General features: G+C 31.6%; 2 protein-coding genes across 4 annotated transcripts; one reads left to right on the top strand and one right to left on the bottom strand.

Moving 5' to 3' along the window:
• Window positions 1-250: 250 nt before the first annotated feature.
• LOC143067603 (nuclear cap-binding protein subunit 2-like) lies at window positions 251-10,983 on the bottom strand. The gene is made up of 4 exons (XM_076240969.1): window positions 10,828-10,983; window positions 7,885-8,066; window positions 6,945-7,083; window positions 251-3,365 (listed from the first exon to the last, which is right to left on the bottom strand). The coding sequence occupies exons 1-4, from the start codon at window positions 10,909-10,911 to the stop codon at window positions 3,273-3,275; spliced, it is 498 nt and encodes a 165-aa protein (XP_076097084.1). The 5' UTR covers window positions 10,912-10,983; the 3' UTR covers window positions 251-3,272.
• On the top strand, window positions 3,778-19,165 carry LOC143067602 (GPI alpha-1,2-mannosyltransferase 4-like). Of its 3 annotated transcripts, none has more exons than XM_076240968.1 (3): window positions 3,778-3,946; window positions 16,112-16,225; window positions 17,222-19,165. In XM_076240968.1, the coding sequence occupies exons 2-3, from the start codon at window positions 16,114-16,116 to the stop codon at window positions 18,910-18,912; spliced, it is 1,803 nt and encodes a 600-aa protein (XP_076097083.1). In that variant the 5' UTR covers window positions 3,778-3,946; window positions 16,112-16,113; the 3' UTR covers window positions 18,913-19,165. The 3 variants fall into 3 exon arrangements, with proteins under 3 accessions (XP_076097083.1, XP_076097081.1, XP_076097082.1); XM_076240966.1 differs by lacking the exon at window positions 3,778-3,946 and adding an exon at window positions 10,981-11,127; XM_076240967.1 differs by lacking the exon at window positions 3,778-3,946 and adding an exon at window positions 10,985-11,045.
• The last annotated feature ends 1,034 nt before the right edge of the window (window positions 19,166-20,199 follow it).

The following is a 20,199-nucleotide window of genomic DNA, read 5'->3' as shown; positions in this document are numbered from 1 at the left end:
CTGGTTCCTTCTTAAGTATAAAGTTTTATACAAATAGTTTAAGCTTTTTCCGACAGATTGTATTATCTATGTCTGGCATTCTTGGACTTTCCTTCCAGGCAAAACAAAAGCCAAAATTATGAATGTGAAAATCCTGCCAATTTGGATTCGTTTGGCCCATTAGATTTAGAACAGATGACCAAATGCATCATGTTGGATGTGGAAAATCTGTCAGATAATCGAACACACCTGATGAATGGAATACATGTGGCTCATTTACAGAAAACTTGTACTTTTATTCATAAAATATAATTCTGACAGATTTATGTTCAAATAAGTATATATTATCTGATTTTCTACTTGCAAATATTTCCAAATATCAACCTTAAGCTAAAATATGAGTTTTTATAGCAAGTTAGCACAGCAATCAAAACTAAAAATCTCAATATGTCTTCAAAGTGGGAAATATTTGATCAAATTCATTATTAGAAATTCAGATAACAAATCTATTGTACTGTTATCTATCCCTCTTCTTGCTCATGTTGTGTTTAAATGTTTGACATGCTAACTATGAGTAAATGTGGTGATTTTAAGTCAATAGTTAATAATTTTGGATGGATTTTATTGTAATGAATCCTCATTTGTCAGTTATTTTCTTTGTGATGTAAAAGCTAATGAAAATTAGGTTCCCACTTTTCCTTTCAAAATTTTTTTCTGAAATATCATTAAGTTAGTTCATGTCATGTCAAACCTTTTCCACATTTTGCTATGTACATTGATGTTGTGACTTTCACATAGCTGAGCATGGTCGAAAAATTAATGAAAATACAATAAATTTTCTATACTTTTACATTGTTTGAAATGTCTCACTCATAACATTGATATCACTTTCATTCCTTCATATAACAATGAGATTAACAGAATTCTTCCCATGTTTCACAAATTGTATGATTATCTATGACAAGTGAAAATAAAATGTATATATATATACAGATGATAAGATGTTAGAGCTAATCTCCTATGGCCTGACATTGCCTGTAGAGTAAATCTTTGGTTGGCCTGCTTACTTTGTTTGTATAAACGTTTACCCAAGCTTTGTAATTATTCAAACAATATATTATATATAGGCATAGTTAACCTGTATATATACTATATTCAAATTTGATTGGACGTTATTCCAATTACAATTGTACAATATACAAATAAAGCAAGCAAGGTAACAAAATTCTAGCTATACATTCATTAGGAAATTACCTCTAAACATAAAATATTTTTCAATATATCTTGAAAATTTATATGGTCTAATTTCTCTTTTAAAAAGAGAAGTTGTGTATTTGCAAAAGGTAGAAATTTTTATAAAACAATTCAAAAGAAATCATTTAATTATGTACACAATCTATACATCAATGAATAATATGTATTCCTAAACAGTAATGAATACAAATAAGGACATCTTGATTCTTATTCTAAACTTCAATTAAAAAATTATAAAAAAAAATATAAAAATAATCCAAACCCAAAATAAACAATTTGCATTGGTCAAAAAAAAAAAAGAGCCAATAACACCTTCCCTTATACACTTTAAATAAAAGATGAATGCAATTCCATTTCAAGTAGGTTAAATAAGCCTATTATGGAATGAAAATTTAACCATTTAACAAATATTTCAGTTAACAAAATAGTTTTTGATAATTATTCACCTTATGTAACAGTATGACATATCTTTTTGAGAATGCCTCACTGAATTGCGTAATGGGCCTTATGTTGCTAGAACTGAAGAAGAGAGATTTATGTCAATAAGACAGCAATCCAGCAATTCAAACAACCAAACATTTTGTAGAGATCAAAACAGATGCTCCGCAGGGCACAGCTTTATACGACCGCAGAGGTTGAACCCTGAACAGTTGGGGCAAGTATGGACACAACATTCAAGCTGGATTCAGCTCTAAATTTGGATTGTGATTAAATAGTTGACACAGCATATGTTTCTGATACAGAATGAATGTGGTCTAATGAACTTAAAAAAAATTGTTTGCCTTTGAGTAATTCACTATGCTGTTGAATATTAATCCTCTAAAAAAAATGTTTGAAGAAATTTTCTTTTTATTTATGAAATCTGAAATGAGAAAAATTAAGAATCTGAATACACAGTTAGATTTGGCATATCAAAGAACCCCAATAATTCATTTTTTGATGAAATCAAACAAAGTTTAATTTTGGACCCTTTTGGCCCCTAATTGGTTGGGACCAAAACTCCCAAAATCAATCCAAACCTCCCTTTTGTGGTCATAAACATTGTATTGAAATTTCATAGATTTCTATAAACTTATACTAAAGTTATGGTGCAAAAGACAAGAAAAATGCTTATTTGGGCCCTTTTTGGCTTCTAATTCCTAAACTATTGGGACCAAAACACCCAAAATCAATCCAAACCTTCCTTTTATGGTCATAAACTTTGTGTTTAAATTTCATAGATTTCTATTTACTTTTACTAAAGTTAGAGTGCGAAAACCAAATGTTTTCAGACGACGACGCTGCCAACGTGATATCAATATACATCCAAAACATTTTCAATTTTTGCAGTTGTATAAAAAGAGATTACAACCATAATAAAGGGTCTACACAAAATGTCGATCTCTCAATCTAAAAAGTTAAAAAAAAATTACAAAGATTTCTGATCAACACCTTATTCTCTAAACAACAAAAAAAAACAAAACAAGAATGTGTCCAAAGTACACGGATGCCCCACTCGCACTATCCTTTTCCATGTTCCATGGACCGTGAAATTGGGTAATTATCTAATTTGGCATTAAAATAAGAAAGATCATATCATAAGCAACAAGAGTACTAAGTTTCAAGTTGATTGGACTTCAGCTTCATCAAAAACTACCTTGACCAAAAACTTTAACCTGGACGGACGAACGGAACCACAGACGGACGGACGAACGGAGCCACAGACCAGAAAACATAATGCCCCTCTACTATCGTAAGTGGGGCATAAAAATTATATATGGTTATACAAGTAAGACACTCACTGAAGAGGTTTCTGACAAAGCACTTTTATATCATGTTTCAATGGTAAATTTAATATACATTCATTTATTTCGACAAACAAGTAATGTGTTGAGTGGAAATGACATCTCTGCATTCAACATTTACAGCTGAAGACAACAGTCATTTAATTGTTGTTTTTCATGTTGTCAACAAAACATTTGCACCAAGGCTTTAAAGTTAAGCTAGAGTTTCTAGCTGTACAGGTGTATGGCAATAATTAGAGTACTTGTATCTGCCATCTACACTGAATCCTTGGTCTTTATTTTTGTTGCTATTATCTGTCCATAACCACCCCGACCTTCGTCAAAATCTGTCCTGTATTCATCTCTAACCTGAAGTGTAAAGTTACATACATGTATATACAACAGTTTGGAATTAATTTTCCTAACCACTTTTGAATGGTACAGTCCCACACCTTCCTTTATCAACATAACTTACCAACACTATTTCTCATTAATAGAATGTGTCTTTAACATGAAAGCACTCCTTATAATATGAATTTGTGCCCAGAGTCAAATTCTCATATATTGAATGCAACTATTTCTCATTTATGAAGTGCATTTATATAAGGGTTGGTTTTTCAAACAGTTAAATGTGTAATATAAAACTACGTGGTTCAAATGACCAACAGTAAATCAAACAAAAAAGCTTCCAAGATGTATTACAAGCTTTAGATGTATATAATATTAAAGTTTAAGGGAAAGAATCACTTTCACATAAAGATTCATCTAGTATATATTTTTATTTGCAGTCTTCATCATAAAAAAAAATCTAACAGAATTCCCAAGCAACAATGGACAAATCACACCATCATGACCATATAGAACGATTCCCACAAAGTTAATCTTTGCTTTAACAAGAACAAGAATATTTTGTTATAAAGATAAAAGTACAGCACCTTTGAGACAATCAGGTATGACTTTTCATTGTTTCAATATTGATCAAGTATAATTTACAGTGAAATTATCTATTCAAACTTGTTCTAGTTTGCGACTTATTTGATTAAGTCTATGATGGAAAAACATTTTTATACTGTTCCACACAAACAGTCTTTGAAGGTGTAGTGCTAGACTTGTAGTTATTTAAATCTACTGATGACACTCTACATTTTGTACAATGCCAATAAACATCTATACTATTAAACAACAAGAAGAGCTCATTTTGTGTGTCGCTTCACTTCCTCCCACAATAAATTAATCAGCATGCCTCTGTGTCCTATAGGTACCATGCATAGTCGCATTTGTCATCCATTCTTATGACTATTCAGTTTGGGTTATTTTGGGAGAAAAATGAAAATAAAGGTGTTCGAATATTGTTTCCGTTATCAAACCGACTTTTATGTCAGACATGACTTCCGGTTTAAAACATTGAGAACCAATCGTATGATATCGGATAACAAAAATGAAAAAATAAATAAGCTATTCAGAGCGTTGTCCATATCATGGTTTTAATATCCTAATGGCCACTACTATTATACCTGTTTTTACTTACACATAATTTGGGGAAAGGACACTGATTATTTTTGCGTTTATCTGCATGTATACTATGATTAATATACTACTATAATATATCGAGACTCTCTATATAAAATAGCAGTGAGTTTCTATAATATATCGAGACTCTCTATATAATATTGCAATGAGTTTCCGTCATCAAACCGACTTTTAAGTCCGACACGACTACTGGTTTTAACATTGAGAACCAATCGTATGATAGATAACACAAATGAAAAATAAATAAGCCAATCAGAGCGTTGTCCATATCGTGGTTTTTATACGTCCGTCAAAATGGTGTACAAATGTCTGTCTGTCCGGCATCCACATGTCGCACCGTAACTTGAGAACCGCTTATCAAAATTTCATGAAACTTAACATTGTTGTTTCTTATGATGGTCAAAAGATCTGTATACTTTTTGGTGAAAATAGGATTTAAACTTTTTGAGTTACAGGATTTATAACTAAAACAGGGGTGTGAATTTTTCACATGTCGCGCTGTATCTCAAAAACGTTTTCTGATTATTGCTTTAAACTTCACACACTTCTTAATTATATTAATCCAAAGATCTGTATACTTTTTGGTGATGATTCAAAATTTTATTCTAGAGAGTATTGAGTTTTTTTTCACATGTCACGCTGTATCTCAGAAACTATTTATGATTATTATACTTCAAGAATTTTTTTCCTATATAAAATAAATGAAATAGTTGTGCTATTTCATTCTAAAGACAATTTGCCAGTTAATAGTTTCAAAGACTATTGCCCCGGTTAATAGTTTCATAATCATCTTTCCCGTACTTTTCCATGCTTATTTTTCATTGGACGATAATGATGTCATTGACTACTCTGCTTGGTTACGTATGCTTTGCAACGTCAAACTCACTCTTATATTGTAAACGGTGGAATCTGTTTGTTTTGATTGTAATTTCACTTACAAGAAGCAATTATAAAAGAGAAAGAAAATCTTCATGGAAATTTTTTAAAAGATCTAAAATATAGTACCTTATTCATAATATGGGTTCGCTCTCCGTATATTAAAAGTGAGTTTGCGTTTGGTGTACTTTAACTAGGATTTATAATAAGCACGGAAAGTTTAACACAAGTATTTGTAGTCTTGATTGAAATTAATGAAATATTTATAAATACAAAACGAATTATAAAAAAGTAAAGTTCATCATGTGCATGTAAAGTTATGTCACATTTTTTCTTTCTTTCAGATAAGGTATATACACTTTTAGAAAATTAGTTATTTGGTATATAAAAACACTTAATGGCTGTGTTGTTCAGTATAATAAAACACCTAATGACTGGTTGTGCGGGTAATAGCAAGTTTGTTGTCCCTTCGCATACCAACTATTGCTCTCGGCTTTGCCTCGAGCAATAGTTGGTACCTCAGGGACAACAAACTTGCTATTACCCTCACACCCAGTCAATAGGTGTATATTATTGCATAAAACTTCTCAAACAAGACAAAGGGTGTATCATGCGCTCATGGCACAGCTGTTTATTAGATCATAAGAACCACTACTATTATACCTCAGTTTTAACTTACACATGATTTTCATAAGTACTCGGACGGGTAATAGACAATTAATTTCGCATTTATCTGCATGTATACTATGATAAATATACTACTATTTTATTTAGAGACTTTCTATATAATATATATATATAGCAGTGATCGCCATGGACAAGAAACTTTGAATTGATAGTTAATAGAAAATTAAATACACTTTAATATTTTTATTATAGATACGTATGTTCAAAGTATACAGAAACACCAAAATAATGGAATATAACGGGAAAAAAATAATAACGGACTTTGAAAAAAAAGAAAGGGCTTAAAAATGTTGTCCTGCATCCATGTACCTGTATGACTTTTGATATCATTTTCTAAATTCTCAAGATAAAAAAATTTTTTGCAAAAATTCATCCTAAAATAGTTAACATACTTTCAACCAAGCTTAAAATGTCCGCAATTTCGCTTTCAAGTCAAACAGGACTTCCGGTTTTAAACTTGCACATACATTTCATAAGAGTACTCGGGGACAGGACAATACATATTGCGTTGATAGAGACTCTCCAAATAATATAGCAGCGTTTGTCTAGGAGAAGAAATTGATAGATAATAGCAAATACAACTTATTTATAGTATACGTAATATGTTCATAGTATACAGAAACGCGAAAATAATGGAATTTAACAGAAAAAAATATAACAGACTTTGGAAACAAGGGAGAGGGCTTAAACATTTCCAAGTACCTATGAATTTTGATACCTTTTTTAAAACTCTCCAGACATGAAATCTTTTGCTGAAATTTTCCAGACACAAAATCTCACAAGCTCTAAATGCCTGCGATTTCGCAGGTGTGTTCTAGTATAAATTTATAAAATTAATAATTATTTATAACAAACCTGTCCACCACTTTTACCACGTCCATACTGTCTGCCTTCTTTAAACCCTGCATCCCAATCTGTTCTCACAATTCTGTCATCTAATCGTGTTCCATTTATATATCTTATGGCATTCTCTGAATCTTCCCTGGTATAATATCTTTTATAGTTAAGGAAACAGATTATCAATACAAACCATAAAACTATTTTGCTGAAGATGTTAAATTTATCAACAGCTTTAGGCTGACAAAATTCACTATGAGCAGCTACATGTACAAGAGACAAACTTAACTACATTGTATGGGACAGCTACAAGTACAAGAGATAAACTTCACTATGGGCAGTTACATGAGATAAATTTCACTATGGGCAGCTACAAGAGATGAACTTTACTATAGGCAGCTACAAGAAATTCTACAAACTGTTTTTAGTAATTTTCATGAGTTCTAAATTTTTAGTATCTATAGAGAGTATTGGGGTTTTTTTTTTAAGATCTTAAACACATGGTTCACATATATACAACCATGATCGTGATAACCCTAAGAATTAGTAAATAAACCAAAAGAGAACTGACCTTTAAAGGTGATGTGAAACTACTCATTAACAGTCATAATATCTACTAAAGTTGCTAAAAACAGAAAGAGAAAACTAACTTTTCTAATCTTTAATTGCCTATGTCAAAAGTAAGTTTACTTAACATACACACAGGTATATTTGTTTATCAAATAAATGTAATAATGCATTACACAATTAAAACCAAAGTTTCAGCACTATATCCTTAACAGGACTAAAACCCTAGCAGAATAAAAACAGTAATTTTCGTAAAGCACACATACTTGGCATACAATATTGTACAGTTGTACTATATAACTATAAAATTTGAGTCCTGTGTATAAACTATGTCATGCATGCAATTTCCAATTTTGAAAGTGATATAATTTGTAAACATGGTAAAGGATACTCTACAAAACAAAATCCACATGGTGTCTTTCTGACTTTATCCAGCCCCATGATAATTCTTTTGATGTCTCCACATTTTGAGAAGAGTTCATGGATCTGTTCTTCTGTTGTATAAAAAGACAGGTTACCAACATATAAAGTTGTGCTCAGCAATAAGAGGTGTTCTTGGTCTGTTCTGTTTCCCTAAAATTCATGTGAATTTCTTTTTAATCAAAATTATTATACATGTCATGCATGTTTTCAACCTCAGTATGCATGTAACTACAATGTATAAACAAATATATGTCAAAATATAATCTTGTTAAATTTTTTACCAATACGCAGGGGTGAAGACTGTTCTAGATTGGGGAAGATTCACATTAAAGGGTATTATATTCCCAAAACAGAAATCCTTTTTCAGAGAGAAAAACATAAACTTTGGATTTTGTGATATCTACTGGCCTGGCCTGATGAACATTCAGGTATAATACCTGCATTACATTACAATTACTTTGTGATTCTTCCATTACAAGTACAATTACAATTACATTTTTTCTCACATGTAATGCATTACATTACAATTACTTTGCCTGTGTAATGCATTACATTACACATTACTTTTTCAATATAAAAACAAAAAGAATTTCAAAAAGAGAGGTATATGTACATATGTATACAGTGTTAGGGACATAGACTTCAAATACTGGTTAATTAATATGTCCATTGCACTTTATCATCATAAGTGGTTTAAATGTGATGCCATTAAGAGAACAGCGATCAGTTCTGTACACCTTTCCGGCAATACTTAAAAGCCTTTCTACAGGAGCTTATTTGTGGGAAATGGCTAAATACTTGATAGCTGTATTAACCAAAGAAGGAAGGCACACTGAACTTGACTTCCATTTTTCCAGTGCATTGATTGAAATTTCTGAGGTATAATTTTCAACATTTTGCCAAATGACTGAATTATCATCTACATTGTACGTCATCTAGTAAAAGTAATTGCTGTGAAACATTAGATTTATTGAGTTCATTATCTGAGTATAAAGTTGTCATTTGAACCATGGTCTCAAAGGAAAAAATGTTGCCATTTATATGTTTATGTGCCCCATGAGTACTGCTTTAGCTCAGTCAGTTAAAGACTAAAAAGCTGCCTTGTAACACAGAGGTCCCCTTTTTAAATACTGGAGGAAACAAAATGCTATTAAGAAGAATCACACTCTCCCTGTTAAATTGGGCACCCAACAATAAAAACCCACAGTCAGAAGAATTACCTACATGTAGCTAAGGGCGCCCTGATGATATCATCATTATAGTATAATGACTCTTGACATGCTTGAAGTGAGGGAAATGTAATGGGAATGCAGCCCTTAGTATACTTATTTTCGTGAGCAATTTATTTTTCCGAGTAGAAAAATAATGCAATTATTAATTGGCACGAATATGTAAAACTTGGGATCTTTCCGTATTAAAGTACATCAAGTAAATTAGAAAACCGTGAAATTAAATACCCACAAAGTGGACTAAAAAGGGTAAAATGCAAGAAAAGTATTTGCGAAAATAAGTTGGATTACAGTATGTTCATGTAGTAGAAACATGTACTTAGCCAGCAATAATAAGTTACCTACATGGAGCGAAGCACTTCTTTAAATCAGTCTGTTAAAGAGCTGTTCTGTAACACAGAGGTATGGGGTTCAAGTTCTGAAGGAGAGAGCATTGGGTCTTGCAATTGGCTCCCGAAAAAGAAAATAATCTTACTCAGACTAAAAATCCCCCCCCTCCCCTTCTTTGAAGTTAAATGGTTGCTCCCTAAATTTTCAAAATGATTGGGAGAAAATGGGAGATTTTTATTTACAGAATCAAGGCAAATTGGACACTTATTTTTCATTCAAAAGGTCATTTGACCACGAAAATTATTTAGATTTAAAGCACCCACAAATGCATTTGCTATCAAAATACAGACTCAGCAATCACCAGCTGATCACTGTTTAAGAATAGAAACTGGCAGACATGAACGAATTACCAATGTATGTGGTAAATATGAAATATTACCTCAACATGAGAGGATATGTTTATATTGTAATTCAAAATGCACTTTCTTCTGGAATGCCCTCTTTACAATAACCTCAGAAGAGATGTGACTGATTATATAAAAAAAAATACCCCAGTTTAGATATAATTCAAACAGAAAAGATGTTTTTTCATGGATCATGATTAATGAAGATACAAATGTACATGTAGCAGGTTTTTATCTATTTTATGTGCATACCTCGATAAAGGCCTGCAACTTAGAAAATCAGAAAATTAGTTAATGTCACTTAAATACTCTAAAAGATATCAAAACTATCTCCCCTTGACCACTGATTCTTTCCTCATGCATTTGAATTATTATTTTATGTTTTTTTAATCACTCTGTAATGTTTATGTCATGTTGTAATTAATGTAATGCTCTTAATGGGCCCTTTAATTTGGAAAATAAAAATATTGTATTGTATTGTATTGTAAATTAACTATGTAAACAAGATTCAAAACCTTTAAGAAGGGTGCATACATTATGTGAAAGGGGGTGAACGAGAAATTATGGGAGCAAACATAATTTTGCTCAAAAGGACTAAGATTCCCCAGATACAGCAAGAATTGAAAGTATGTTGCAGTGTATGATATTTGCTGGCGAAGCCACAGACCTTGTTTCTGTCAATGTGGGGTTTATTATCCACACCCGTACGAAACCACACATTTTCATTGACAGAATCAAGGGCCTGTGGGCGAAGTAGGTGGATCTGTGGAGTTGGAGGTTAACCATGAAACCTTTAAGTATGGATAGTTGACCTTCTCATTGATAAACTTAGAAACTAGTCTAGAGTGACCTGTGTCTGAGCACATTGTCAATGTTTATATATAACAACATAACAACAAAGATGAGAAAAAGGACATGTGTCAATTTTCATATTTAATCAATTCCTACCTTAAAATGTTGGTCTCTGTAAGAACTTAGTCCAACTGCTTGTGAGTATTTTCTTTTTAAGGACGTTAAAATTGTCCCTGACATGTTTATTAACACGAAACACCGGCAAATAGCGGGTTTTTTTTAACAGGAAGTACTGTTTTCTTTGTAATTTTAAAGAAAATCCGGATTGAGACAGTACTCACAGGACTTGTTTGAAGCTACCAAAAACGACACTGGTTAATATTTTCTGATCACATCATGATAATGGATATGCATTAATATTCCCAGTGTATGATTTCATACATAAATAAGAAAAGGGTGTGTATGAATGCGTATAAGCTCATTTAAATTATTAATCCTGATTACGGAGAATGCTGGACAACTCGGCCCTTGGAACAAGTCGGACCGAGTCCAATCGAACCAAATAAGTAACTCGGACCCCCTACAGCTTTCAAACAACAGAAGGATTCAACGAAAACATTAAAATATTCATGGGACGGACGGAGGAACTGACAACTGACTGACAGATTGGCAGACAGACAGACAGGTAAAACAGTAGGGTACACGACAACTCGTATTTTCGGCAAGTCGTACTCAACCAACTCGTACCCTATTTTTACCAACTCGTAACCATGTTTTATTTGATATTATTTATCAAGTTTATATGCATAGTTATTGTAACTTTCTTTCGTATATCATTATATAGCAAAATACAAATAAAAAAAACAACTTCCATTGTTAATAAAATTCAATCATAATTGTTTTAAATAAGCTTATAAAATGCTAATCGTTATAATCATTAGTATTCCTTAGAATTGATTGTTTGAAATTGTTTGCACCGCAATTTATTTGATATGCACATTAAAATAATTATGAGTACACAATATGCTAATCAGTGGTCATTAGTGGATAACATACCTACAAAAATAGAATGGATTTGTTAAAAGTAGAATAAACAGAGAGAAGTAAATGAAAACAAAAAATCGGTATAAGTGCGGCACTATGAACATCAAAGGCCATTGAGTTATACTTAAACAATCACCATCCTCACCGAAAAGAAAATGCATTCTTAATTTTTAGTTGGACCTTGACTTTATCCCACCTGGCTTTCTGCAACGTGACATCCATGTCGAAATACGAAATAAGACATATAAAAAAGAAGATCTCGTCTGATTGCTTATGAGACAACTCTTCACTAGAGACCAAAATGACACAGAAATGAACAACTATAGGTAATCGTACAGCCTTCAACCATGAGCAAAACCCACCCATACCTCATAGTCAGCTATAATGACCAGTAAAACAATTCAAATGGAAAACGAACTGACTGCCATACTTATATAAAAAAAAGAACAAAAAACAAAGTGTTAACACATCAACAAACAACGTGTTTATCGCAATATTCAGTAAAAAATCTCTTCAAATATTCTAAGGATCGAGCACACCTTGACACTTGAGGATTTTTTTTCAGATACAAATCCTATCAGTAGATAAATCAGTAGGTAAATAATAAAATATGAAGCATTATAATGTTAAAAATATTTTCTACTAACACGAAAAAACTAAGACATGGTCAACGCAATGTTCAGTAAAAAATATCCTTTTCATATTCTATGGATCTACCTCAGGGTGCACTGGGATACTTCAGGGAGTTAAAATATCCATATCTACTGATATAAACGTAGAAAACTTATATTATAATGCTAAAAAAATATTGGGTACGACTTAGTAGAAGTACGAGTTGGTAGAAGTACGAGTTGCCGAAAGTACGAGTTGGCTGAGTACGATTTGCCGAAAGTACGAGTTGACAAGTATCCAAACAGTATAGCCCCCCACCCCACAATTTTCTTAGAAGCAGCAGCATAATGATAGGGTCATCATTAAAACATTACAATTCGATATAATTATCTTTATAGCACCATAAGCCTCAGTTAGAATCAGAGCCAAAACAAAAAAGAAAACAAACCTGACAAATTGATATCAAATAACAGTCAGTACAGGGGCGTAGCTTACGTTGAGGCAAAAAAAATAAAAATATTTTCCTTCACTGTATTTTCTTTTAAATGATTATTATGCAGCAAACTGGCTACTAAACAATAATGTAGCAACTTGTTATGTCTTGTTGGCGTGGTTATTGATTCATATCCTTTACGGAATATTCAAGACTTATGGGAACATTTGAATTAATTTTCCCTCCTCTACTTGGAATACCCTTTACGGTAGTTTTCTGTAATTCAAGTTTGTCAGAGTAAAAGGAAATCGACAATAGATTTGTTTTGTCCTACCCCATTGCAAGCGAAAACAGTGAGTAGAATAGATGAGGATGCAACTCACAAGTCACCCGATCAAATCACTTTACCATTGAATTAGGTCAATTAGTTAATTTTGTGTCAGAATAATTTCTAGTATATGAGGGCCTGGGTGAGGTTCTAAGAAAACAGAAAAACCGGCCCTGAAATCAATTTAAATTTTAATTTAAAAAAAATATGGATTTAAAATGGTGCTAAATCATATAATAAAGGAAAATCAAATTATGGGCGACAATGATTAAAAAATAAATATTTGATAATCCCATTCTATTCTAAGCATTCAAACCCTTATTTATAACCGTTGACATGTTCCCCTACGACTATGTTCATTGACTTGGGTACTAAACAAAACAAAATCTCAATTATATATTATAGTGCACAGAAAATAATTTATATGTTATGGTTCTCAAGTTTTATTCTCGCTATTTTAAATTCATAGTACGTTTTCACAAGCAGGGAACTTAAAATATTTAAAGGAATCACTAATTCCAGAGAAATATGTCTGTTAGTTAATACATAATGTCAGGTTTTTATATATAAACAAAAATCAACCAAATACTGTTCATTTATAATGAATACTTCAGAATAAAGTAAATGTTAGTTATTTGCCGGTTGTCATGTTCATCGTGAATGAAAAAAAAAGTTAAAAATCATTCAATATGTAATTTCAACTGAGACCTTCGAAGGAATACACCACTAAAACAAGTGCCGTGCTACACTTTACATGTAGCATATGTTTTTCTCCTAGTTTATCCTGAAATTCATTTGTTCAATCCAGCTGTCATTTTGTGGTGATTATCTATAATAATTCGTTGATTCGTGACCTACGACCAAATAAATGATCATCACAAAACTTATTACAAATAAACCTTAATATTTTCGTTTGTTATTTTTTTCTGCATTGAACATTTTGTCACAAGTTTCTTCTATCCACCGAGCAAGGTCATGATTTCTTGTGATATGACGTGTGAGGTACAGCCAACTATATTAGAGTGTACTACGGCTTGGAAATATATTGGTAGCCATTAGGCATTTGAGCTGGCTTTCTGCTGGGAACAGTATGTCAATATATATATATGTTCCTGCTTTCTGTAACTGCTAGCAAGTCAAGAAACTGGCTTTTCATTGGTTGTCTAATGTGATACCTTCATGTATTTTGTTATTTTTATAACTTTTAGTATAGATAGTAAGGCATATAATTAAATTTATATGATGAAATAACATTGAAAAGCAACTATTTTTAACGATTTTTTCTTGTTCAAATTGTAAAAACCTCTATAGCTTCAGGGGGCCGCAGCCCCCCAGACCCCCTGCCTCGGTATAAACAGAAGGCAAGCTACGCCACTGCAGTATCAAGACCTGTTCTACATTTTTTGTACTACATAATTCAAAAGGACTAACAATAAAATTTTTTCCCATAATAGTAAAGTTTTCTTGTGTTAACAACAAAACAAATTTCGAAGATTCATCATGTTTATTTAACTTTTTAAAGTTCTGACTTGTAAGTGCTAGAAATATGTTGAAAGAGTTCATCCCTCAAATTATTATGAAGTGAGCATTCGTTTGAAAAATGACGCTTATCCTCAACTTTATCAGCTGTGAAATAAGTGCATGAAGTGTCAAGTTTGCCTTTGTCAGTGTTCATTGTTTGAAACTTTTAATAGATAACTCCAATGTATATTTAACCAAAACACATAATTTACTAAGTTTTTTATTACAATTAGATAATTTAATCTCTTTTTGTAGAAATTATATACTGGAAAAACATGTACTGACTATAGAAAAAAATATAACTCATCTTACTGTTTAGATACTCACCTGGCATCATACATGTATTATATTCAATGTATCATACATGTATAATATTCAATCTTTCAAACCTACTAGACTTAGTCTATCAATATTTTAACATTGATAAAGTTAACCGTAAAATAACCAAGTTCTGACATCACAGCTATATACGCAATTACAATTTGTGTATAGAGTAATTATTTTCGCGCCTTTTCGTATATCAGACATCGTTTAATATGTATTTACTGAATTAATTAGAAAAAAACACGTGGATAAACAATATTTCTGTTTGGATAGACTTTGAATTCCGTAAAAAATAAACGGAATCATGATGTAACAATTATTCGCATAACGCATACGCAAATACAAACTATACGCAATTTCAATTACGTGTACATGTATATATGAAGATTTCGAATTACGTTATACAGGGAATTATTTGTACAGATTCTCATCAACCTATTTTCAACAAATCTGGTGTGTATGTACTTTCGAAACCAGTTGAAAAGTCCAATGGCTTACCGTAAATCTTTAACCGATGTTGGCAATGACATATGATTACATGTATCAGCCTCTTTTGGCATTTGAATGAAAAGTAAAAGGATCATAATGTGAAAGCTCTTAGTTTTATTTACAATATATATACATGTACTTGTCTTTAGTCCCCCAAACCTAAGTCAGGTATATCACAAGAGACCAAATGGCACATAAATTAACAACTAAAGGTCACTGTAACCTTATTATTTGAATGAAGCCAAACTCTTCAGAACCCTTTTAACAGCCAAACAACTGTTGATCAAACCCCCAATAAACATAAAGATATCTATAAGGAGATAATACCTGCATACACCATAGAGTGATTACCCTTCCATATATGATTATAGCAGAGACATATATCTCTGATTATAGGTATCAATTATTTCACTTTACTAAAAATTGGAATGCCTAGTTTTCTGCTATAATAGCACAACTTTCAATCTAATTGGGTACCACCTGACCAACAACAACAGTGACAGTTGAACTTATAATTTGATGACAATAAAAATATTTATTTGTACAAACACATTTACATTAAATGGATATGTAGACTAAGCATTATATGATAATAATGAAAGGTATCAAATAGTATACATGCTAATTACTGTTAGAAAATCATACATTTTATTATAAAATTGTCAAAAATTATAATTAATATTTTCCAGGTATGGATCCTTTTTACATCTCATTACTTTTTCTGAGATTTTTACTTGTTTTTATACCACAGTACGGATATATACACCCAGATGAGTTTTTCCAAACAGTTGAAGTCATTTCAGGTTAGTTGATTGTCTCCCCTTGTTTTACAAACATTATTATCTGTATTAACATTTAGCTTCAACGAGAAGGACTTAGATTTTAAACCTTATGCAATATTTAAAAAAGAAACCCTTTCAGCTACAAATATTTACTGCTAATCTAGATAAGATAGCAATAATTTTTAACATCTTTTCCTGGCTTTTAGTATATTTAATTAAATATTAATCTCATACATGTGCAGATGTATGTAAAGATCTGTAAACAGTTTTTTTCCATAGAATTGATCTTCAAAAGTTAACATTGTGAAATATAATTTCTTTTTTGTGTATCCATGGCAAGTTCAGCTTTATTTAACAGGTATAATTCATGGAAAGTCCTAAATAAAAATTTTCATTTCATTTAAATCTTATAAAAAATTAGTTGCCATATGTTATGATAGGCAATCTTTGATTTTGATTAACTTTATTTTCTCTTCACTTCTGAAACACTATGTATGCTACAAGGCAACACATTATGAAAGACTGACCTTTACAAAGCATCCTCATGGAATGTTGATTGAGTCACAAAAATGGTAGCATTGATCATGAAATCTTTATGACCCCTTATCAGCTCTTGAAAACCAGTTTATACTGAATTAAGGTTTTGTCATAATATCTCATTTATCTGCAGAAATATATATAATGTATATAGATATAAGAGTCTTATATTAGCAACAATCAACATCAATCTATTTTGATATGGATCAGTTTGAAATGGCTAAGAATGTAACTTTAACATGCTAGTGAGAGTTATAAAAATAATTGCTATATTTATAGATTCACACAATATTTTGCTAGACAAAATAGCTTTATCATGTGTGCAGCCATCCAGCTGTATACAATGTAAACTTATATATATATAGTGTTATATACCTGAAAAAAATACACAGCAAGAAAAAGAAAATTATCAACATATATGGAAATTATATCATCTATATATGATACATTTTACAATTCATTGTCTTCTTCCATTTTTAGGTGATATATTCAACATTGAAGTAAACAAGCCATGGGAATATACAGTACTTCCAATAAGGAGTGTCTCATTAATATACATCTTTTTTGGGTTGCCGCTGAAATTTTGGAAACTTCTTGGAGAATTTCAACCAGCAGTCATTTCTCCATACTCGATTATTGTTATACCTCGTTTAGTTATAGCATCTCTGAGTATTGTGTTAGATTATACTTTATGCAAACTTTGCAAGTGTTTTGATTTAAATGAGCAACTAGGATTAAGATTGATGGCAGCATCGTATGTTATGTTGACATACATGACAAGAACATTTACTAACAGTATTGAGGCAGTACTGTTTGCCATTTTATTACTCCTGGTGTTTACAGATAGAACTATTCAATTTTACGTTAAATCCAGATTTGAAGAGGAGGAAGAAGAGATTCAGGAAAATCTACAGCGAGTTTCAATGAAAGATTATCGCTTTAAAATAAGGAAACCTGCTGAAGCGAAATTACACTACACAAAGTCTTTAACAACAACATTTTATGTGAAGGCCACTTTAATTGGTATTGTAGGTATGGCTGGAGTGTTTAACAGACCTACATTTGCTATAATGGCTTTGTTTCCAGCTTTGATGTATTGCGAGGCTAAACAAGAAAAGATAACTACTCATGCAGTGTTTGTCGGAGCGGGAGCCACAGTTTCATTTATAATACTTACTGCAGTTGATACCCTGTATTTTGGCGAAAATTTCCAAGAGTTATTAAGCCAGTGTGATAAAGAAAAGACTTCTGAGTTCATGTGTTTGTTTACAACATTTCTTCGATGGGTGGTTATAACACCATATAATTTCCTGTTGTACAATATGAATCCACATAATTTAGCAGAACATGGTATTCATCCAAGATATCTTCATTTTATTGTCAATCTTCCTCTTTTATTTGGACCTCTAACTTTGTTCATTTATAAAAAACTTTTACATCTTTCAGTACTGTTATGGAGACAGGAGAAGTTTCACAGGAGTTATCTCCCATTTGTAATGCTTTTTATACCAGTAATACTGTTATCAACATTTCCACATCAGGAACCTAGATTTTTGTTACCCGTTTTACCTCTAGCAGTTATGATTGGAATTGAACAAATTCAGGAAAAATCAAAGCTGAAGACATTATTTGTATGTTCTTGGTTATTTTTTAATATTACTATGACCCCAATATATGGATTTTTACATCAGGGTGGAGTAATACAAAGTTTATTGCACATTCAAAAGGATTTAAAGTCTGGGACATCTTTGTATAATATAAACGATAAATTTGTTTATCATCGAACATACATGCCACCACATTGCCTTCTGCTAAGCAAAACTTCAAAATCACAAATTCTCGATATACAAGGTGGTAATATTCAACATTTCTTAAAAATAGTCCCTAAGAGATTATCTAAAATAAAAGATTTTCAGGAGAACAAAAATTCAAGTAACATTTATGTAGTTACTCCATCAGCTTTTGTAGATGAGTTGAGAGAAAATGGTGTAAAATTTACAACTGTAAATGTTATATATGGACATTTGACTATTGAAGATCCACCTAATGTAGCAACTTTTTCCAATAGTTCCATGAAACATCAAGACATTATAGAAACAATAAAAGAATTTTTAAATCAGATGACATTACATATCATTAAAGTGCCATATGCAGAGTTTTTTTACGATTAAAAAATGATATACTCAACAATATAAATGCTTTAATTTCAGTGTAGATTCACTTGTATTCATTTTTTTTTTAGAGATATTAATTTTTGGGGATGTAATTAACAACAGTCATTAAATTGAAAGGTTTAATTACACTTACAATGCACAGTTACCTTGATTTTATTGTATTACCTTGAAATATCAATAAATATTTTATTATACTGCAGACATTTTCCATCAAAGGGAATGGACTTAAATAAATCTTCTCAAAAGACAATTCATGTCCTTTTCTAGTTTTGTATATTTTAGTTCACAAGGTCACCTATTCAAGAAAGACTTATTCTTCATTTCCATGTTAAATTTTTGGATGGTGATGTTCCTTAGGCAACTTCCCAAGGATGTGTATATTTCCATATTTTCAAACTTGTTCACTATTCCATTTGCTTATAGTGAGGTTTTAGATTTCAATGAAGGTTTTTTTTAACAACTGGTGAGTTAATTAGTCAGGAATTTTACCACAGATCATCAAATGTCTTAAAACCTTTTCTAATTTACATGCATTTGGTTTGGAAGCTTGACTGTACCTTATTACAATTATATCACATCCTGGATTTTCAAGGTTTTGTAGAGCCTGTAAATCTAGATAGGATCCTTCTAAAGTTTTAAAGCTATTGATCTTTGAATAACTGATTTTACACTAGTAAGAATTTTGAATATTGTCTTATCAGCAAAAGGTCATGGTAGAGCTCTTAAAAACAAGTTTAACCTGCCGCAGTGGGGTTGTTGGTTGCCGTCTTGACACCATTGACTTTTTATAATTCAGGCTTTTGGTCTTACTGTCTGAAATGTTTCACATTTTGTCAGGCCTCAGCCTTACTACTACTTAAAGAGGTATCAGTTTTGCTCATTGTTGAAGGCTGTATGCTGACCAATAGTTGCTTACATCCAAAACGATTAGTCTCTGATGGATAGTTGTCTCATGCACATTACATATAATAACAGACAGACAGACATGTACACCTTACAATCATTCCATACACCAAATTAATATAGTTGACATATTGCTTTTAATATCTGAAAAACAGACCAAAACACAAAATCTTTACATTGTCTAATGGACCATGAAAATGAGGTAGCCAGCCAAATGCACACCTTACAATCATTATTTTACATGCATCAAATAATGCTGACCTACTGCTTTTAATAGAAGTTAAAACCAGATGCTCCGCAGGGCGCAGCTTTATACGACCGCAGAGGTTGAACCCTGAACGGTTGGTTCAAGTATGGACACAACATTCAAGCTGGATACAG

This window comes from Mytilus galloprovincialis, chromosome 3, assembly GCF_965363235.1.
Source record: "Mytilus galloprovincialis chromosome 3, xbMytGall1.hap1.1, whole genome shotgun sequence".
Taxonomy (NCBI): Eukaryota; Metazoa; Mollusca; class Bivalvia; order Mytilida; family Mytilidae; genus Mytilus; species Mytilus galloprovincialis.
Note: the sequence above shows the minus strand (reverse complement) of the source record. Positions and strands in the feature narration are given on the sequence as shown.